Raw genomic sequence first — 23445 nt, forward strand, 5'->3', positions numbered from 1 at the left:
CCTGAGACATCAACTCTGAGATACCACTATTCATCGGAACTCCAAGGACCATATCACCAGATGAACATCTACAACCTTAGTCCTGCTGGTTCTAAAGCAGAAGACACTCTACTTTCAATTCCACCCAAAGTATTCTGAAGTTTTGATTTTAACCTCTTGACCTGGCACCCCAGTATTCAGCATTTTAGACTCCTGGTTCTTTTAAAATCTCAGTAGCCCCAGAAAATGGACCTATTGCACATGTAGCAGCAGCTTGACTATCCACCCAGCCTTGGTCCCCTTCCCTTGGAGAGTGCAGTCTCCACTTTCTCAGCACAGCACCTAATATGAACCTGAAGAACTCTGCTCTGATGACTTTAAAGGAGGAGAAAAGCAATAAACTAGTTTCAAATTGTGCAGTGATTTTTTTCAGCATATTTGAAAAATAGGCTGCATTTTTGTGCTGTGCACACAGTAGGCACTCATGTATGTTTTAATAGACATTTCAAATAGGGCTCATTTGCGAAAAGCAAGCAAAGAAATGTTTCTTCCTTACGAACCACAACACAGACACGCATCTGTCCAGGAAAGCTCAAGTATAGTCTCTTGTAGGTAAGAAAATAAATTTACTTACCTTGTCCTCTTCCTGGCCTCTGGATCCACTTAAAATCTATTGCTTTTGCGTATGTGATGTTTTGTACTAACACAGGTTAGAACAAACCTTTTGGTTAATTAGCTGTCCCCGTAGTTTTGTTTCATATTCTCTAGCACTTTTTCTTTAGTACGTTTTTAAGTTAGGGCTTGATTTTTCAGTGCGATTCTATTCCCATCATACGTCTTAACCCAGCATCCTACTTCTACCCTAATTCCTCATGAGGTTTCAAACATTTACATGGTTCAACACATAATTCTCATTAAATTTCCTCTACTATTTGAACTTTTCAGTTTGAATATTTTGAATTAGTTAAATAATTTTTCATTATTTTTCTTAATAACTTTCACTGTTTGCTCTTCAAATTTCATTTTAATCCCTAAAATCTCTTTTTAATCTCCCAAAATTCATGTTCCATTTCATTATTATGACTTTGGCTAGATTTACGAACTGTTCACATAAATAAAAGTGGCATATATGAACTTTCTTTAAAATTCTCTACAAACAAGACTGTAAATTAAATTATCTGTCAAATAATTCTCTATTTTCTGCTCATTATAATAATTAAATAGAATCATTTTTGCCTCAGTCTTTAAGTACCTCTCTAATGCACAATTTTTTTCCTGTTCAACAAGCTGCCTTAACTCTCACTGTACTGGCAATGGTAATTTTTCCCTGAAAATATGTTCTTTATAGCTCATTTCCTCTAAGAGGGTATTATAAAAAAATTTTAATAATACTAACAATTCAAAAAAACAAGCCAAATTCCTTTTCTTAAAATTTCATTCTTCATAATTTCTTCTCACCCTTCACTTACCCCTCTTTCTCTTTTACTGAGTCATAATTTTTGCTCTAGGAAATCACTCCATGGGTCCCATTCACTTCTGCTCAATCTCTTGCACTTTTTTTTATATCCTCCAACCCCTTCCCATCCATTTCTCTTCCATCATTTGACCTCAACATATCATTTCAACCATTTCTTCCACAATTCATCTTAAGGAAACTCCTGCTCCAAACTGACCTCTCACTCTTCCCCAAATACGCCGTGCTCCCTCCAACCCCACGGCCTGCACTCACTCTTCTCCCCTTCTCAGTGCTCTCCCAGCCTCTTCAGAAAAGCCAGCCTGTTACTTCCAGCAAGTTGCTGGAAAGAGTTATGGATATTTCACTTTTATTCTCCAACCCCATCTTTCCTGTTTTCCTGTCTTTCTCTTCTATGCACTCCAAGACTTCCTCTTGCTCTAGACCACGGACAAGCTTCTTCCTCCTCCTTGATGATTTATATAATGCTCTAATTCCAAACTTTCCATTATTCTTCCTTTATGCTGGCCTTTATCTTGGTTTGGCTCATGCCGCCTTTGAGAAGGAATGATTCTTTGGCTATTTCTTTTGCCCCGTTTCTCCAAGAGCATCCTTCAGGTGTATAACAAGTGGACAAATCTTCCACATGAAATATCTGGGTTACATTTTTAATTCTGTACCCCTACTCCCCGGGCCAACAATAGAATGGATCTCTAGAATAAACAGACATTCAGTTGCTGAATGAAAGAAATGTTTCCTTCCCTATTCAAAAGCAGCCCTTCTGACTAATTAAAGAAATATGTCAAAATGGTTCCCAAAAAGAATCCATATGTCAGCCAAATAATTAAATATTTTGAAAATGAGAAGAATCACTTGATCTTCTTTTCAATAGAGATGGAGAATAAAGGAAAAGGAAAGAGCCAGGGAAGAAATAAAACAGAATTCAAGCTGAAATAAATATAGAAATCTCTAGTTGTAATGAAAGGGAGAACAAAGGAAGCTTACGACTCTGGTGAAGCCAAAAGCCATTATGTATATGCCTAAGGTTTTACCACTTTTTTAACATTTGCCATCAGCTTGTGACCAAAGCCAAGCCCCTAAAAGGGAAGACGAAACATAAAAAGCTGCTGGAATGATCCGATGGGGAGTAGACAGAAGCCTTCAGTATGATACAAATAAATCTTTAACACAGTGTGCTTAATAATAGTGGGGGGAAGAATGGGCACTCAAAGATGTCAATGCTTTGTGAGAATGGACTTCATAAACTACAAAGCACTATTTGAATGTAGGCTGTTTAATACTACTTGACAGAGGTGCAATTACCTCCCACCCACTGCTGGGTAGCAAATGGTATTAGCACGTCCCACCACGTCCCACCACCTCTCCCAAACCTAAAATGGCAAGAGTAGTTAGGGGAAAAGAACACGGGGAATGAGTTATTTCTTCTCATAAGTCTGTTACCCTGCAGGGAGCTGAGCTCCTTTAGGTCCAAGTAGCAGAGATGAGAGGCACCCAGAAGCAGACTGCTGTCTCAATACGGCTGTCGGCCTTCCAGGATCACATAAAAATACGTGTTTACAGAAGTGGGGCTGCGGTTCAGCTAGTTTGGATGCCCACCTTTGAGTCCTCAGGACTTTCCATTTTCCTTACTCAACTACTCCTGCAGTCTCTGAGAAGTATCAGACTACACAATAAGATATATGGATGGTTTGAGTCCTGAGTCTCCTGGAGACAACAGCATTACTCTTTCTTATAACTCATCAGAGCAGCTCAAATAAGACACTAGCACAATTTTCCATCTTTAGGTTGTAAGCAGAAATGGTTAGAAATTCGTCATTATTGGTTCATTCAATAAATACTTGTTGACGCTGTGCCACAGTCAATACCATGGTTATCAAAATGAGACAAATAATATATGTCGTATAACTATTACACACACACACAGAGCCATGAATAAAGCTTATCACTTTGTAGGTTGTAGGCACTCAATATTAATTTCCTTCCTCCCTCTTTTTACCTTAAAGCTCTACCTTCTAGCTTACCATTTCATAGGGGACGAGTAAACAAACAATTCAATTATAGTGCAACTTGTGATACGATATACGATATGATGTGATGTGACGTGACATGGGAGTGACAAGAGGAGGTGGCACATTAGCTGAGGCTTAGGCAGTAGTTGGCCTGGTAGACACTAGATAATACAGAGGAATAAAGGGAAATCACAGTCGAAAGGATTTGCATTTCAAGAAACAGAATAAAGATTTCTTCTGGAATCTAAGCCAGTCAATAAAAGAAAAGGTAATGGCAATTTAAATGGGAACTACTTACTACCTGCTTATCCTAAAAAAGGAGGTATGGAAAGAAAATTCCGAGCAACCAAAGAAAATAATTTTTACTAACAATCAAATGCAGAAGAAATTCTAAATATCCGTCAAAAACAAAGCTAAGTGAACTATTTTTGAAGCAACAAAAAAAGACCCCTGGGCAAGAAATTTTATAGTCATCCTCTTTCTAGGTTGGAACTCTCTTAGAATGAGACAAAGAAAAATCTGGACCTGGAATAAGAGGAAAACGTTAGGAATCCATTCACCACACTGACAGAGACTTGTTTAACAAACAGATGAAAGGCCAGAATAATCAGACATCATAGGAAAAGGGAACGGATTGAGGGGAATAAATGAAAAATTATGACTCAAGTAAAGGGCAATACATTTTTAGAACACCCAGTAGGTTAAGTTAGGTAGAAAAGAGAAAAGAAATTATGAGACTCTGATAAAGGAAAGAACCATTTTGCATGTTTCTCCACAAGAAAACATTCAGCGTGCTCTGCAAAAATTAAATTTGATATTTTAATGTACCTGAATAAGCTCTAAATGAATTCTGGAATTTAAAAATTCCAAATACTCATTCTATGCAACACAGAATGGAGATGGGGAAAACAAGGAATGCTTCGACATAAAATAAATGACTTGTTTGGTTTTCCTTTATTAAACATTAATGAATGGCATCTTAAAAGTATATAAATAGAATCCAAGAATGCTAGTTTTTTTTCAAGAAATAGAGAACCATCATGAAGAAAAGATCTTAGGAAGTACACAAATTTCATTAGCATATAATTGGACTTGCAGGAACAGTTACTGTGCTGGACTGTAAGGGGAGCTGTGGGCACGCAACAGCAAAGTGCTTGTCTGCTCGCTGCCACCGGCCTCGGCAAGACCCACTTCCAGCTCGAAGCAGTCATGTTTCAGCACCTCCAATTCCCCAATGCTGACAAGCTAAACAACTTGTTTTGTCTCTGGGAGCTCTTCTCTGGTGATTAACTGCTTATGGTGAATACTAATTATAAGAAAGTACAGGATTGAAGAAGTAGTGTCCTATTTCCTCTGCCTACAGCCTCGACATGTCTTTGCATTGAGAAGGTACTAGGTAGAGCCATCGCAAACCAAAATCAAGCAAGACATTTTCCTCCTCTGTCCGGTAAATAAATGTATCACCTTCTACTTTTTAGTGTAACTCAGTTCACTGACAAGAAACTTGCTTTAACCTCTGGGCTCCAACCCAAAGAGAATTACAACAAAGTGAGTGTTTTAAAGGCCTGTAATAACTACACGGATAAATCTGCAGCAAGAGTTGGTGAATTAGTGAACCATCAGTGTCCTCAATTCCCAACATCCCATGTTGAAAATTTACCCCAAATTGTCAGTTCTTAGGAACTGCACCTCAGATTAAAATCTTCTCACCAGGGATTCTATGAGAATTTGTTCTTGTGTTTTAAATCCTAAGTGCTTGTTAAACCGCCAACACTGCAAAATTAGAGACCATTAAACAATATAAGGCAGCAAGTGATTAAATCTACCAAATACACATTCAAAGCAGCTTAAGCTACTTTTTAATTAAAAATAAAATATCACTGGCTAAATTCAGATGTCTTAGCTATCCAAAAAAAGTTAGAAGGCCGTTCAGAATGCAAAATGCTGCTGATAAGGCCAGAGAGAAGGGGAGAAATGGAGTCGGGGTGGGCTGTGAGGCGGCCACTCTTGTTCCTGAGCCCAGAGCCATGTAGTCGGAGGACGTGAAGGTGGGAGTGAGGGCTGCGCTGCAGGGTGAGGACTCCAGGCAGCTGCTGATTAAATAAGCTTTCTTAGCACAGGCCTCCGAGGAGACAGGGTGTTCCACCTTCTTGGCAAGGGGAGTGGGTTGAGTAACAGCATCATCGCAGGAAGCTAAGCATTGGAGATGTATAGAGGGCCAAAGGAAATCCTAGTGCTATTTTTAAGTATAGCTTAAACTAATTGATAAATGGTTCTTGAAATAATTATTAACGTTTAGGGAAGGAGGCAGGGGGGCTTTTGAGTGAGTGGGATGGCTTGAGATTGAAAGAAATTTTTACTGTCAAGTTAGAAGTAAATAAACAATGTAGCTTTAAGTTGTTCCAACTTGTTTAAAGTAAAGAAAAGAAAAAGAGCCAGGGGGCTTAGTCAACCTTGGGCAGGAGGCCAAGAATCTGAAGATCAGACTGAAGGCTGGGATGATATCATTCACTCTGCAGTCTTGATACTCTTCCTAAAGCATGAGAAAATTTACTGGTAAAACTTTACCTCACCCACAGTTTTCTTATTTTTAACTCTTTTTTTTTCTCTCAAGAATAATTTTCCAAATCTGCTTTCTGCCTTATACGCAAATGTTATGAATTTACATTTAGCTTCCGACACGGTCTTACCTAAAAAGCTTGCCCTGAAGTAAAGCACGGGCACTTGGTAGCTACAGGAGTACAGGACATGATACTCATATTTAATCACGTCGGTGGCCGCCATGGTCTCAGGCACTTCAAAATCATCCAGGGGCAGCTCTAAAGCCTCCTGGAAAAAAGCAGAAATAAAAACAAAATGTGTTTGTCAATAAAAAAGAGTGCACTAACACAGAGAGGGAAAGACAAAGTTTTCTTCTTGCAAAATAACAGTTAAATAAATATAGGGCTACGAAATAAGGAAAAGGGAGTTTCCCACATACATGTTTAACATTTGAGTCCTGGGTAAATAGTAAAACCAGAAAACATCAGCATTAAGTAATTCCAGATTGTTTTTGAGAGACAAGGCAGCTCTGGGTAAAGAAACAGGAAGAAAAAAAAAAAGCAGAAAGATCTTCTGCAACAGCGGCTCTGAAAAATCTTTACCGTACAATTTTAGCACAAGATGATGGCTACACAAGCTACTTTTTTCCCTACCTGTGAAAGCTAAAAACATCCTAACAATTGAACAAGAGGCTGGGAAGCGTCCCTAAAGATTCTATTGTACTTGCCAAGAGATGATTCATTGTGTGCTTAACAGTTCCCAGTTCCATTTTGAATAGGAAAGTTATTTTGCAAGAGGTCGAGTTTGTTAGGTACATTTCAAAACCTGAAATGAATCTGTTTTCTTTATTATTGTGCTATCTTTGGTATATTTCTACAATAAATCTGATTTATAACAGAGTAGAAGGCAAATATTAATGTTGACTTAAACAGGGTTTTGTAAGCAAAGATGGTTATAGCCAGCTCGCTTCTCACCTCATCATTCTTTATTGGCTGATTTTTTATTATGTGTGGGGGTTTCTTAAGAATGTATCTTAACGTTTAGAAGCAATTAAATGGACGTGTTGAGTCAGAACCTGGTTCCATTCACATTCACTTATTTATTTGCATTGCGTTGAAGAATTTCCTTTGAAATTAATTTAGTAGAAGGAAAGAAGCAGGTTGGATTGGCTCATTTCTACCTCTCATTAAAACAGTAACAACAACAGTGAACAATTGGGAAGAGCTACAGGGAAGATTTCAAACTTTATCAATATGAAATAAGGTTTCCTGTGGAGATAAGTAAAGCCACAGACTACTCTCCAGATCGGTATCTGCTTTACTAATTCCCCACTCACAGTCAGTTCACTGGGGAGATATTACACTAGATAAATCACAACTGCAGATATTTACAAAATAGTTTTTCACTAAACTCCAGTACACACTATCAATTAAACACAACAAATTAAATAACCAGAGAGAAATCACTGAAATAAATATTCTGGATATCGAAAATTAATACAGTAGCACGAAGAGGTTTTTCTGTTTATTTAAATTTTCATTAGGCAAAGATATCTATATCTTCTTTCAAAGCAATTCTTTTGATCAAATTCTCTTTTTCAGGTCAAAGATTATATCTTTGTGATAAACAATAATTGCAAACACTGCACAAGTACATAAAAAGTGAAATTCCCCTCATTCCAGCACTTCTGTATCTCAGATTTATAACCATTTTTAACAGGTCAATGTGTATTTTTCCAGACTTTTTAATTTTTTAGCCTACAAACACATACACACACATACATCCACCCACCCCTCCATTGAATCCTGCTATATATACACATGTTCCTTGGTTTGATTCTCTCACTCATGGACACCCTACCACAAGCTGCCACCTCAGTGCTGTAGGTCTCACTCCTTCTTTCAATGGCTTCACTGTATTCCATTGTATGACTATGCCATAGTGTTGGGTTTTTTTTAAACATTTCCATATTGCTAGATATTTTAGGTTGATTATAATTTTCTGCCACTACAACTAAGGCTGCAATAAATATCTTAGCACATATACCCTCATACACCTCTATTTTTCTATGGTGCAGATTCCTAAAAGTGGTATTGCTGCATGAAAGGGTATGTGCGTTCTAAATTTCAATAGATACTGCCAATCTGTCCCCAGAAAAAGGCTGTATCAATTTATAGTCCCATAAAAATTGTATGAGAATGTCCTTTCCCATATCTCATAAATACTGAATATTTGTGTTTTTACTTTTTACCTATTTGATGAATTTTTAAATGTTAATTTTTGGTTTTAATTTCTAGTTTTTTGATTACTAGTGAAAGTGAACATCTATTCATTTGCATTATTCTGTGATTTGCTTCTTCTTATCCTTTGTCTATTTTTCTGACAGTTTGCATTTCTCTTATTGAATTGTATAAACTCTTTGTATATTAGAAATAACTTATCGTTGTGCGTGTATATATATATTATTGTATACATATAGATAGACGTATATATCTGCATCATAGAAAAACAGAGGTATGCAAGGATATGTGTGGTATCTATATGTATGTTTATATATATGCATATATATATGAAACATTTTCACTCAGTTTTCTTTTAACTTTGTTTCTTGTACATTTCATTATAAAGACTTTTTTTTCACTTTTATCTAGTTAAATCTGTGCATTTCTTTCTGCAGCTTCTGAGTTACCTGTCTTCATTAGAAGGGCTCCTGCTATGTCCCATCTCACCCTTAAAAATTAAAAAAATGTTAAACTCTTTTATTCTACACACACACAAACTCATATACATGTTTTTAAATTTACATTTAGATCATTAATCCATTTGAATTTTGTTCTTGTGTATGGTGTGAGGTAGCAATTTCCCCCAGATGATTGCTAATAGTCTATCTTTTTCCCATTGATTTTTCATGCCACCTGTACCATGAATTAGATTTGTGTGTGTGTGTATTTATTCTGTTCTTCTCTATTCAGCTATTACTTCTCTTCTCAGACCATCACTGTCCAATTCTTAAGTGATTACTGAATTGGGTCACTAATTTCTGCAGGTAAAGACTACCTGACCCAGCCCTGGTAGGGAAGATAAAATTCCTGGAAAGAATGTCCTTCACTCAAACTAAAATTAAGCACTCAGGAATGTTCTGGGGTTGACATGAGGTAATGCAACTGGTGATTGATTAGGCGTAGATCCAGATTCTCTAAAATAGTTTGGAGGCCCAAGGAATAAGAGGGGGTAGAGCAAGCTTCTTGAAGAGCCTGTGAGCAGCCTCTCTCTAATCACTGTGCTCCTGGGCAACTGAGTGCCTTTGCGGGACATGAGGGCCAGAGCGCTCATCCTCTAACTGGGAGTGCTGCTGTGTCACCCAGTCCCTTCTCTGGGCAGCCATCTATGGGCTAAGACATTTTTGCATCCTTAACTCATATTAAATGAATTGAACCCTTGGCCTGTGTCTGCTGGGATCTTCCCATCCTCACGGTCACCTTCATGACGCCCACGTAAATATCATCCCTTGAAATCATGCAACCTGGAAATCTCAGACTTCTACATATTTTCTGCTTCCCTTTCCAGGTAAAAGTGCAAGATGGTTTTAGAACTCAAGACTGAAGTTCTTGTCTTATTCATCTTTCTGTTCCCAGAGAGTCTAGCACAGAGCTGAGAACTCCAGGAAGCAATATTTTTATTTCCATAGTAGACGTGTTTCCTCCCATCTAAGTATACCACAAACTTCATAGGACTTTATGAGCAACTCCACCCCCGCCCCAAAGTCTGAAAAGAAGTAAATGGAGGAGTTAAAATGCAAAATATCACCAAAGATGATATAGAAATGGCAAATAAGCAAATGAAAAAGATGTTCAATATCATTAGCCATCAGAGAAATGCAAATTAAAACTACAATGAGATATCCCTACACATCTATCACAATGGCTAAAATAACAAATAGTGACACCATCAAATGTTGGTGAAGATGCAGAGAAACTAGATCATTCATACATTGCTGCTTGGAATATAAAATGGTACAGCCTCTCTGGAAAACCATATGGCAGTTTCTTATAAAACTAAACATGTAATTACCATATATCCCACCAATTACACTCCTGGGCATTTATCCCAGAGAAATGAAAACCTGTACACAAATGTTCATAGCAGTTTTATTCTGAATAGCCAAAAACTTGAAACAGTTCAGATGTCCTTCAATAGGTCATGGTTAAACAAACTGTGGTACATCCATTCCACACTACTCAGCAATAAAAAGTGCAAACTATTGATACACACAACCACCTGGGTGAATCTATCGGGAATTATGGAAGTGATTAAAGCCAATCTGAACACGTTACAGATTGTATGATTCCATTCATATAACATTTTTGAAGTGACAAATTTTAGAAATGAAGAACAGAGAGGTGGTTAGTGTTGGGAGGGTGGAGAGAGGTGGGTATGGTTATAAACGAGCAACATGAGGAATCCTTGTGGTGACGGAACTCCACTGTATCTCGACTACGATGGTGGATATATGAACCTACACGTGATAAAACTGTATAGAACCAAAGACACACACACAAGTACAAGTAAAACTGGAGACATCTGAATAATATCAGTGGATTCTATGGATGCCAATACCCTGGTTGTGATACTATACTATAGTTTTGCCAGATGTTATCACTGGGGGAAACTGGGTTAAGGGTACATGGGATCTTTCTGATTATTTCTTATTACTGCCTGTGAATCTATAGTTATCTCAAAAATTTCAATTAAAAAATGAAAAGGAAAGAAAGTGTAGCAATTTGAGGTTTGTTAAAAGCAAAATTACACTTCTAAGACCTCAGGTGCTAACAATGCAGAAGGCAGAGGGATTATGTTGATAAATAGAGGCTAATGTCTGGAATTTGCTTTGCAATAACAGGAGACTGGTCAGTGGATGGTGGTGTGGAAGGGGCATGATTGGCCATGGAGTGATGATTGTTGGGTTGATTGATGGGTCTGTGGGCGTTCATTATACCATTCTGTCTACTTTTTTGAATATTTTTAATTCTCCAAAATAAAAATTTTTTTAAAGTAACAAAAGTTTCTGATACCATATTACAGTATACAGAATCACAGAACCCTAATACGGAAAGGAACTTGAATCATTCCATCTAACCCAACACTCACCTGGCAGATAGAATACAGCCCAGAAAGGTTGGTGGTTTACCCAATGTCACTCAAGTAGATAGAGGCACAGGTAGGCCTATAACTTACGTCTGCTGACACTGAAACCACTGCTCTTTGTACTGCAGTATGCCACTTCTTAACTATCACTATACTTAATTTGGACAGACGTTAGGGCACCATAAGATTAATATCAACATTTTGAGCAAGTTTGTTAATATTTTATTATTTTCCTTTTATTATGTTTTTTAAAAAGGATTTCGGTATATTTAATTTGACATTAAGAGTTATTAGAAAAAGGGGCCGGCCCCGTGGCTTAGCGGTTAAGTGCGTGCTCTCCGCTGCCGGCGGCCCGGGTTCGGATCCCGGGTGCGCACCGAGGCACCACTCCTCCAGCCATGCTGAGGCCGTGTCCCACATACAGCAACTAGAAGGATGTGCAGCTATGACAGACAACTATGTACTGGGGCTTTGGGGGAAAAATAAATAAATAAAATCTTTAAAAAAAAAAAAAAAAAAGAGTTATTAGAAAAAGAAGTCATATGCACATTTATTTTCCTCAAAAATGCTACTATTTCATTAAATGAGAAGATACCTGTGTTTAGAAAATTACATTCAGTCAAGGAACTAAAAGATTAAGTGGTTCACATTAATTATAGAAACCTTGATTTTATTGAATTCAATTAACAATAAGTTGACAGTGATCTCTCATTTAGAAAATCTGATATGAATTAAGCTTTACAACTAAATCCCATTAAATAGGGATCATGCTGGAGACACTTCATAGATATTTTATTGAAAGCAAATCCAAATAGTGCATTGGGCTTTGGAAATGAGATCCCTATCTTTATTTAGCCTACAGGAAAAAGTAACGGAAGGAAGAAAAACTTTTCTTCTATCACTAAAAATCTCTATTACTATTACCAAGCAAATATAAGCAATGAGCTTTATTCATAATGTTCCTGGAGGAAAAGAGAGTCTATTTGTTTATCTTCTACCAGTCAGGTCTTTAATTCAAACCTAACATTAATGGGCCAGAATCACAGCCAAGAAGCCCAAGAGTGATGGAGGGGCACTGCTGGTTCAGAGACAGTCTTCAGCTGTATCCATGAGCGGACACGTAGGCCATCTAATCAATGGAAAGATGGGCTATGTCACAAACCTCATTTGATTTTCCTGAGCCAATAGCCTTTTAATATTTTCTGAAGTGATAAAGACTGACGAAGACTTTTGACAAACCATTGAAAAATCAATTCCTTAAGAAAGAATTTTAATTATTAAAACATTTAAAGTAAATTATAAAAATAATCAATGTGGGACTCTAAGTAAGCAGGCCATTTTGTTTCACGTGCTCATCATTTTACAGTGGGATGGTCTTTTCACTATTTTTACTCCTAGAATGACTCTTTTTTCATGGTCTCTGTGGCTTTTGAGTAAGTGACTATCAGAAGAACATTTGCAAGTGATGGCGTTCTTTCAGCAACTGTAAACGTAGTATCTAGTACATAAGAGAGGGTTCAACACGAGGCAGGCATGTGTCTGACAGCATCCAGGTGACAGTGAAACAACAAAGCATGGTCATCAAGGTGCTCCCAAGGACAGCATCTCAGTGAGGTCCCCCTGTCCCAGTAATGTTATCACTACTACTCCTGATTTTTTTTAAAAGGAAAAAAAAGAAGCGCCATTCTTTGCTCTCCCAGCTCCATCAGAGGGGAGTGAATTAGCACCAGCATGGCCAATGTGGGTTCCCACTGAGAGAAAGAATCTGTCTCCTGTGTGGGATTAAATCCTCCTCTGCGGAATTAAGTCCTCCTCTGCAGCCTGGCATGCTCAAGGGCAAGGCAGGAGGGAGGGGACGCAGAAGCCCGCCAAAGCACATCTGGCAGTTTTCTGGATGTTTACAGCTGGCTCCATTGTGCTTCTTAGACCCTGTCTCCTTTAGGACTGTGCAGAGGACAGCAAGACAGCTTGAGCCCGGAGCTGGGCAGCTAGCAAACAGCTGAGTACAAGGCAGACTGTGGAAGAGGCTGTCTCTTAGACTCCATGCCAGAGAACACAGGTTCCCTGGCAGGAGGGAATAGTAATAATGCTTAATAGCAACTATCATAAGCCAATGACAATTAGTCCTTAAATCAGAACAATATTTAAAAAGCATTGTCTTCCTAGAGAAAATCAGAAGGGCTCAAAACGACTTTTTAAAAGAAAAGTTAGGTTCTTCTCATCTACTTTTTAAGATTCTTGAGCAGCTAAAAGGAAAAGTACTAGCAGGATAAGGGATTTGAAAATAGGAAATTCCTTATGGAAATTATGACTAACTAAAGGAAGACGGAAAGGCTTTTACCTGGTATTCTGAGCTCAGAATCAGTCAAATATGTTTCTATTCAGAGTTACTCCCTGCATGTTACATAAGACCAGCATCATTTACAAGAGTTTATGGTTTTTCTAAGCACATTTATATATATTATGTCATTTGCTCCTCTGTTCTAGGAGGAAGGCCCAAGGTCACCCAGAAGTAAGAAACTTAGCTGGGGCATAAACCTAAGCCCCCAGGCTCCAAGTCCAGGGTTCCTTCAGTCTGCAAAGACCATCAGATTTTGGGGGGTAGGGAATGTGAAACATCTGTATTCTTGGGCTCCACCCCCAAACTTCTGGGATGGCACTTAGGAATCCACCTTGTTTACAACATTCCAGGTGATGCTAATGTGGGTCGTCAACGGACCACTCCAGGAAGCCTTGCCTCACACGCATGTGGATGCTCAACTTCGGGATTCTTTACTTTTGTAGTCAATAGGATTATAGCATCAGAAAAGCCCAATCACCAAGACTCAAATTTATGCCATAAACCAGTTTGCCTTCACTGGCTGCTCATCTACATCTTCAGGAGTATTGCTATCTCATTTCGTCTCCTCTTGGTGGGAACCTATGCACCTCCATCAACCTAAGACATCAGCTCATCACCCCCACTCCCAGGGACAGAGGCACTTTCACGGGCCCTTTCCTTTATCTCCTCCTATCCAAAAAAATCTTTCATTTTCTCCTTTTCCTTTTAATTGATTGATTAATTCTTGCTAAAGAATCAGTGGCCATTGATGGCTTAGTATGTTACTCCTTTATCAACTATTACATTCAGTGGCAGATTTGTAGTTGATAACCCTAATCAAAAGGAATCTTTAAGAGTGGAATTTGGGGTGCCAAAAAGGAGTAAATTTTGCATCATGCATGTAACCACCAATGTATAAGACTTGCCTTATAGGCCACTCTATGTTTTAACTCCAGAGCCAGAAAATTCTTCCTTGTGCTACAGGATAAATCAGTTTCCACTAGGTTTATCCTTGCAGAAAATTAAGAAGCAAAGAGTCACCTTTTGTACAATATCCTCTCAAAAATATGAACCAATTTATTGTCTTCAGAGTTCTCTTCCCCATATTAGACAATCCTAGTTCTTCTAATTTTTCTTGTGCCCTAGTTCCAGAGGTGTGCAAATGTTTTCTTTCTTTTTTTCTCTTTTTTTTTTTTTTTTTGGTGAGTAAGATTAGGCCTGAGCTAACATCTGTTGCCAATCCTCCTCTTTTTGCTGAGGAAGATTGGCCCTAAGCTAATATCCATGCCCATCCTCCTCTACTTTATATGTGGGACCCCTGCCACAGCATGGGTTGATAAGCAGTGCATAGGTCCACGCCGGGGATCCGAACCTGCAAACCCCAGGCCCCCGAAGCGGATTACCCGAATTTAACAACTAGGCAACAGGGCCGGCCCCTGCAAAGGTTTTCTTAAAGGACCAGAGAGTAAACACTTTCGGCTTTGTGGGCCGTAAGGTCTCTGCCACTGTAGCATGAGAGCAGCCATTGGCAATATGTAAACACACAGACGTGGCTCTTCTCCAGTGAAACTTTATTTACAAAAACAAGCTGCAGCAAGCACTTCTTAGTTGGCTCACCCCCACGAGTTCATCCTAAGGCCTTCTTTCATTTCACTTTATTGTATTGTTGTAAGTAGTATGCAGAACCTTATTAAAGGACCTGTCTCTCCATTTGGTAAACTTTCTTTCTCCCTTTTTCTGTTTTTTTGCTATCTTAAGATGCTACATTAGGTTTACTGATGGGATGATAAATTCTGAGCCTTAAAAGAATGATGATAATTGAACCCAATAGGCTGAAGTGTGGCTGGAATCATTTTCTAAAGTAAGAGATAGCACCACCCTAATTTAAACAAGTGAGATTTTTAAATGTCTTGATGAATAAACTGCAAATTCCTTCAGCATATGAATAAACTTCTATAGTCAAATCCAGAAATGAGTAAATTTCACTGCCAAAGAGTGAAAATGATAAGGTCTTGATAAATAGACCAAAAGGCAAACACTATAGTAATTTCAGAGGGCTGTGAATCTTAAAGCTGGGGCTTTCTCACCGTGTGCACAAGAACGTGTAGCGAGGAGGGGAGAACTATTGCAAAGGATCTTCAGTTCAGCTAAGGTCCTTCCTTCCTCAAAGTGCCTCTGCCGTATGTAGATGTGAACAGGGCTTTACTTGTTTGCTGATTGGCTTTTTTACCAGGAGAACCCCTTAAAGACTTCCACAAGAACCTACTGAGTGCCTGGCACCGCGCTTGCGCCAGGACAAAGACCTGGAGAGGCTTTTAAAGAACATGATTGCAGCAGCAGTGAGAGTCCAGGGAAAGTTCTCATCTTTCTAGTGGGGTGGGAGGGTGCACTCAAAACCCCAGATACGAACATCTAGATCTTAGAGAAGCATAGTATAGCCAAACGTGGCAAAGAGCATGGAGCTGAAGTTAGACCTGGTTCAATTCCTGGCTCTGCCACTCACTGGCTGGGCAGATCACTTAATCCCTCCGAGCCTCAGTTTCCCTACTTGTTAAATGAAGGCAATTTTTGTCTCACTTTTCTCTTGTTTAATGTGTATTAAACAAGATAATGTGTAAAACTATCTGACACATAGTAGGTACACTGATTAACTTATTCATTCAGTCATCAAATGCTATAGGGTATCTTTTAGGTTCTAGACCAAGGGTTGCCACATTTTCTTAAAGGTCTAGATAGTAAATATTTTAAGCTTTGTGCACCATATGTCTCTGTCAAAACCACTCCTCTTTGCCGTTACAGCACAAAAGCAGCCTAGACAATGTGTAAATTAATGAGTGTGGCTTAGTTCCAATAAAATGTTATTTATGGACACTAAAATTTAAATTTCATAGAATTTTAATGTGTCATGAAACACTATTCTTTTGATTCTTTTTCAACCCTATAAAAATGTAAAAACCATTCTTAGCTCATGAGCTGCACAAAAATAGGCAGCAAGCCACAGTTAGCCAACCCTTGTTCTAGACACTCTCCTAGGATCTGAGAACAGAGGGGAGAACAACAGACATTTGCCCTAATGGGAGCAGATATGTTAAACAAACAATCACACAAGTAACTATAAAATTGTCACAGCAATAAGAGCTACTAGGGAAAATGCAGAGTCCCCAGTATACAGATAATTATACCTCATCTATAAATTTGGTGCGTGAGATTTTAACCTTTTTTGTTTTAGCTCTTTCAAGTATAAACCAGTTGTATGCAGCGCTGAACCTTTTAATGTCCTAATCATGTTTCCCAAGGTTTATTTTTAGTTCAGTGACCATACCATCCACCCAGATAGATTTTTAGGAACAGTTTTTTTGACCAAGTTTACCAGACGGCCTTATCACCTAGAATTTGTCACCCTGTCGCCTCTAACCATCCAAGCTTCTTCCTAACAAACTCTTCTCACAGCCCACTAAAAAGTCTCCTCGCACACTTTGTTCTGTTCATACATGTCCTCCTGCCCTCGGCAACAGTTTCTGATTGAGAATGCCCCGCATATTTCTTCTCAGCTTTGTGCATACTCACATATATGTGCGCACATGTGCCCCACGTTTGTGGACAGGGTACACACACGTTCATTCAACTCACGATTACTGAGCATTTACTACGCGCTAGGCCAGGCGCCGTCACTCGAGAGATGTTGGTGAACAAAACAGATGTGGTCTTTCCTCTCAAAGACCTTATAACTAGAGGGACGGTGGGGAAAAAACCAAATCATTGCATAAAGAATTATTTGATTATAGTATTGCAAGTGCTGTAAGAATGCAAGAATGCACCTGGGGGCCTTATCTGGTCTGGGGTCAGGGAAAGGGTCTCCTCCCACATCCCTTAGGACAGGGCGTATGCCTATCTCAGTCACCCAGGTATCCCAGCATCCTGAAGAGCAGCTGACCAATAGTAGGCATTCAATCAATGTTTGTTAAATGAAATGAGTATAAACCGTCTGTTGCCATTTCCATCCTACAAATCAGAGGTCTCTAAACTTTTTTGATTGTGACTCCAGGAGTCCAAAAATTGAAGCACTCATCTTTAATATGTGTATATTTACCTTCTGCTCAATTATGAACATGTATTTCTGCATAACATACTGTGTATGTTGTAAAACACATTAAAATTGAAAACTTTAAAGGATAAGATAAAGATTAAGGAAAAATATTTTCCAATTAATTATTTTAGTTAGGTGATGATCTGGGCACTGATAGAAGTAGCCTTCCCTCCCTACTCTTGACTCTGAGCACCAAAGGACCTTCACTGGCCCCTTGCCCTCACCTCCTCTTTGGGCATCTTGCCCATTTTACACTCAGCTTTCTGGGCCAGTGGTTACGGCTGAATAAAGTTACAGAAATATTGATTTTAAGATAGTGGTTGAAAGAGTTAGCAGCTCAAAATGATCGCACATGTAAATAGCATGCCAATGAGCACACAGTTGCCTGCCTTTCACTGGCTCCTGGCTCCAGGGCCAGCACTGTTGAGCAGCCAGTCCTGATCACAGTCCGGATGATCAGACACCTGGACACCAAATGCCCCGATGCTGCCCACCCAGCAAGCAGTCCTGTGCTCTCTCCAGCACTGCGGGCACAGCAGTTCTCTTGGTAAAGAATCCCGTTCTAATCTGCACATAGACAAAGAGTTGTGGGTTCCAAATGTGTAAATCAACACAGTAAATAAAGTGTTACAGAAAAATATAGTTATTTTATTTATTAATGGTGCAGAAACTTTGTTGCCAGGAATATTGTGAAGAGGGGAATTTGATTAACACACTGCAGTGTTTTTGTTTTCTTTTGTTTTAAATTTTAATTGTGATATGGCATTTCAAAGGTCTGCCTTCAGTTCTTTTTCCATTTTTTTGATGGGTGATTTTAATGGTTGCAAGAGCTGAGACAGATCCACACATCCACACGGAAGTATATCACTGGCTGTGCTTAGTAAATCATGACACTCACAGGCCAATCCCCTTCTCCAGGTGTAAGAGGTTTGTCTTCCCATTCTGGATGCTTTTCAATGAGTTGCTAATCAACGTACATAGCTTCATACTATCCTTAGGCACAACATACACACAGGTTGAGGGTCATCACTAATAACAGTAAATATAAATCCTATCTCAAGGAATCTTAATTTCAAATTTTGAGAGCCAATTTTTTGAAAGAACTGATTATATTGTTGTTTTTACATAATGCCATTCTTTGTTCATTAGAGTTTCTTTGCAGGAATCTTTTAAAGCCCCTAGTCTGACAAGTGGGAATGGTGTTAACTAAAACCGGATGAGATCATCCTGGTAAATCCAGGACACAGCAAACTGCAAGGTGTAACAAACACCTGAAGGAGTGCAGGCACCACTGTCAGCTCCTTCTCACCGTCTGGCTCCCACTGTTTCCTTTCAGATGCCTTGAGTGACATATAGGACACCTGGTCTCCTGACAGGTGAACTGTGTGAAGACCCAGCATGAGTCCATGTTCAAATATCAGTAAAGCTCCATTTAAAAAAATAAATAAAAGTAAATATAAATAGCGGTTCTAACGTTATTTACCACATCTCAGTGGATTGTTTTGCAAGCTTTCCGGGTGCCTGCATCCACTTTAAAGACTCGAGGCTGCTGACCCAGACCACTGTCAAACAAAATTATGAAGAAGACAAGATTGATCCTTGGCATCCCCTACAGCTAGCTTTTCATGGCCTTGTTTTCCCCTTTCAGCACAAAGCCCACAATTCAGCCCTTTTGAGCTGATCTTCAGAGGAAAGGGCCCTGATCAATTTCCCAACAGTAAATGTTACAGGCTGGACATGTTAATCCTACCAAGAGTCCCTGCCTTTGAAGAGAAGTTTTCCTGAACAGGGAAATCTTAATGAATCGCTGACCATGTAGTTTCTGTGACAGAGAACATGACATGGGCGGCGGGGGGGGGGGGGGGGGCCAGCAGTGGCTTCTCTGGCCCCTTCAGAACACACCCTGTAGATGACCGCCTACCGTACTGAGGAGAAGACCGGCCCTGCCAAGGACGGGGCACAGGGGCATGCAGACATCACCAGCGCCTGATGATCTCTCTCTGAGGGGACAGAAATTGCTCCTGGAAGGAACTACGTTTGCCTTCCAATTGCTGGACCCCCATGTCTCCCCGTTATCAAGCCTGGGCATTCAACTACTTTTTCTATTTGTAATGCTAATGATAAATCAACATTCAACAGAAGTTTCCAAAGAAAAAAATAAAAGAAGCTTAAGCTGGTAATACTGAATTAATGTATTTTCCTGGTTACTTATAATGGTAAAGAATTATTTGCATAGTAAGAAAAATGCTAATTTTATTAAAGCGCTATTGGAGAAGGCTTTTAGACTAACATGCAGCACCCTAAGAAAATTATACAGAGTGACTTGATTTGCAGTTGTAACCTCTTTGGAATCATTTGCTTGGCAGTTGCCACACTTGGAGGAAAAACCAAATCCAGAACTGACTTGTTTCCTAAATGAAATGGGAAGTTGTCATTAAGAAGCATCTGCTACTTTATTGCCTTCATGTCAAAGCAGTCTTGTGCCACCATAACGGACCATTGAGCAGATGCTGTAGAGCACTATACCCACAGAAATACGTGTATCATAAAAAAGATAAGGAGCTACAACGCAATTAATGATTTGAATTCTTCTATAAATGAATTTAACTTTTTTTAAAATGGATTTCCAGTCATGTCAAGAACTTCAACCTTTAACTCAAGCAATTCACTTTCAAGAAAGCAAGCACAAAATCATTTACAGCAATAAATAACAAAGGATCAGACTCAGGCTTACAATCAACATGACGAAATCTGAGGGTACAAGAAAGGCCTCTCCAGACCAAATCACCCTACCTCCTCCCCAGAGATCAGCCAGAGAATTAGTCCCTTATTTGTGCCTTAAAATTCTTCAAGCCAGGAAAATATGCATTTTCTCTGAGAACGGGGGCAAATACCTAAAATCATTATCAGCTAAAATTTTTTAAATCTTAGCCAAGGTTTTCAAACTGACAGTAGGCTCACTGTGTGGGAGGTGGGAACAGGAAACGGCAGCAGAGCAGCGGGAAGGTCAGCAGTGTGCATAAACATGAACAGTGGCAGTTACAAATTGGTAACGTGCTCCTCTTACTCTAATAAAATCTCCAAACTCTAAGTTAAGAAATTTAAAAACATGAAAAACAGTGGTTAACAACCACATTAAAGTCTGCAATAATACTGTTCCTTAATCCAAGATCCAGGCTCTCTTTGGGGTCCATGTCTTAGCGTGGGTTATTCCAGAGCAGACCCTGAGAGGAGGATTTGAGTGCAAGTCTTCTCTTTAGGGATCATAAGGAAGTAGTTGTGAGGCAGTGTTAGTGTAACAAATTAAGAGATTAGACTTTGGAATCACGCTGCCTGGGTTTAGAACTTGATTGTACCATTTATTAGCTGGGTGACATCACAAGTTAATCAAGCTCTCTGAGGTTAAGTTTCTTCATTTGTTCAATAGAGATGATAATGATAATATCTGGTTTATGGAGCTGTTGGCAGGGCTAAATGGAATAATCCATGTAAAGCATTTAAGACATTGCTTAGCAAGTAAGAAAATAATAATGTTAGATTATTATTATTAGTGGCTGGTAGAGTAATATGATTGGAGCTTTCCTTTAAAAAGAATAATCTGGAAATAAACTGAAGGATGAGTTGGAAATTAGAGAGCAAAGACAGGGTGAGATCATTTAGAAGGCTATTTAAATAGAATGATCCTCAAGAGAGGTAATGAGAGATTTTAAAAAATGGTTGGGAACAGTATTAGGAAGGAGGGAACAAATGAAAGAGATGTTCCAAGAAAGTATTTATTTGTCTAAGCAAATTACTATTGGATGTAAGGGGCTAAAGAACAAGCCCATTCATTAGACAATACCAAGGTTCTAAGACTGGATAACCGGGAAAATGATGGTGTCATTAACATCAACATCAGTAGCAGGTACTATTTTGGAGATGCTGATTTAAGACATGTGCATCCTATAGGCCACTGAATTTGTAGCGCAAAAGTAAAGAGAGGGGCTGGCCCGGTGGCATAGTGGTTGAGTTTGGCGTGCTCTGCTTTGGCAGCCCGGGTTTGCGGGCTAGGATCTCAGGTGTGGACCCACACCACTCATCAAATCATGCTGTCGCGGCGACCCACGTATAAAAAAGTAGAGGAAGACTGGCACAGATGTTGGCTCAGGGCCAATCTTCCTCACCCCCCCCCCCCAAAAAAAAAGTCTAAAGAAAGATAGGGACTGTAGAAATGGTTTAATAATAGTTATCAGTATTTGAGCATTAACTATGGGCTGTATGTATACTATAAACTATGCACGCCAATGTGATAAACAAACTTATGGCTGAATGATAAGCACGCTTAAGGCATTATTATTTTACCCAAAGTGGGTCCTAAAGATCTCAGCTACACAACTTGCCTAAGATCACAATTAGTAAGAGGTAGGGCCAGAATTCTGTCCATGTTTATAACTTTAAAGTTTGGATATATTTTGGATTTGAGTCATCAGCATAAAAGGACTAGATGGAACAACTGTAGTAGATGAAATTTCTAATGGAAAGAGAAGATAAGGCCAAGGAAAAATCTTGAGGAATGCCATATTTCAGAGATAGGAGGAGAAGGGGAGCTAGCAATGAGAAGAACTTCATGCATAAATAAGAAAAATAAACAGATGGAAGTCATAGGAGAAACAGCTTCCAGCAGATCGTGGTCAACAGTCTTGAATGTTACAGAAAAATGAAGGATAGTCTGAAGAGGCAATTTCATTTGATGTTTCAGTTGTCACTGTTGTCTTTTAAGAGAGAAATTTCAAAAGCATACTGGGAGAAAATGCAAAACTGTAAAGAGTGGTGTGAACTTGTAGTGAGAAACTATAAGTACTAAGAGTAGATAACCCTTGAAAAAAATTGCATAGAAAAACAGATAACATATAGGTACATGGAGGGGATACCAATGTCAAAGTAAGAGCTTTAAAAAACATACATGCCAATCTGGGTTTATCTGTGGGTTGAATGGAATAAAGCTGTGGAGAAGGAGACACTGAGGATGCTAAGAGGGATGCCAACTTAGGGACAGAACCAGAAGATGCCCAGGTGACGATCTAAGGAGTGAGTCAGTACCAACAGACCAATCCTCCTACAAGAGACAGATATGAATTCTAGGGGGGAAACCTCTTTGAGGGCTTTGGAGATTTAACAAAGGTAGACAGATTTTGGAGAGGAGGCAAGATCTGGAGCAAGTGACATGTTTTTTGCAGCTTTACCCTGGAGGCAGCTGCAGTGGTGGTGGTGGTGGCGGCACAAGAGTGAGAGGAGGGCAGGCAGCTAAAACTCCTGCCACTTTTCTGACTGGAGGAAACAGGGCAAAAGAGCCTGGAGCAACCACAGCTGCTGGAGAGTGAGGAAACCCCAGAAAGAGGAGAGCCAGAGAAGAACCCCAAATGCTACGTTTAAACTCAGCCTAAGTCTCTGGCTAACCCCTGACCCATGCGTGCTTGGGACAAACTGAGAGCAGCTTGTAGCTAAGCTTTAAAGACCAAACTGAGGGGCCGGCCCGGTGGCACAAGCAATTAAGTGTGCGTGCTCTGCTGCGGCGGCCCGGGGTTCGCCAGTTCGGATCCCCGGCACGCACTGACGCACCGCTTGGCAAGCCATGCTGTGGTGGCGTCCCATATAAAGTGGAGGAAGATGGGCACGGATGTTAGCCCAGGGCCAGTCTTCCTCAGCAAAAAGAGGAGGATTGGCAGATGTTAGCTCAGGGCTGATCTTCCTCACAAAAAAAAAAAAAAAAAAGAACTGAACTGAGATCTAAGCCACTGCCCACTACAGGCCTGACAGTTTGCAATTTGAATCCAACTAAATTAACTGATTGCTAAAAGAAAAACATCAATCCTCTTTCAAAGAATGTGACAAAACCAGAGCCTTCAAAACA

General features: G+C 39.4%; 1 protein-coding gene across 1 annotated transcript in view; it reads right to left on the reverse strand.

Moving 5' to 3' along the window:
* Positions 1-23445, reverse strand: part of ATG10 (autophagy related 10) — a 213511-nt gene that overhangs the window by 74789 nt on the left and 115277 nt on the right. Inside the window, exon 4 of the mRNA XM_087430093.1 lies at positions 6153-6291. Coding sequence (XP_087286219.1) covers positions 6153-6291 — 139 coding nt within the window. The remainder of the gene's footprint in view (positions 1-6152; positions 6292-23445) is intronic.

The sequence above is a fragment of the Ceratotherium simum genome, chromosome 4 (assembly GCF_057802395.1).
Source record: "Ceratotherium simum simum isolate JZ-2026a chromosome 4, ASM5780239v1, whole genome shotgun sequence".
NCBI classification, from domain to species: Eukaryota; Metazoa; Chordata; class Mammalia; order Perissodactyla; family Rhinocerotidae; genus Ceratotherium; species Ceratotherium simum.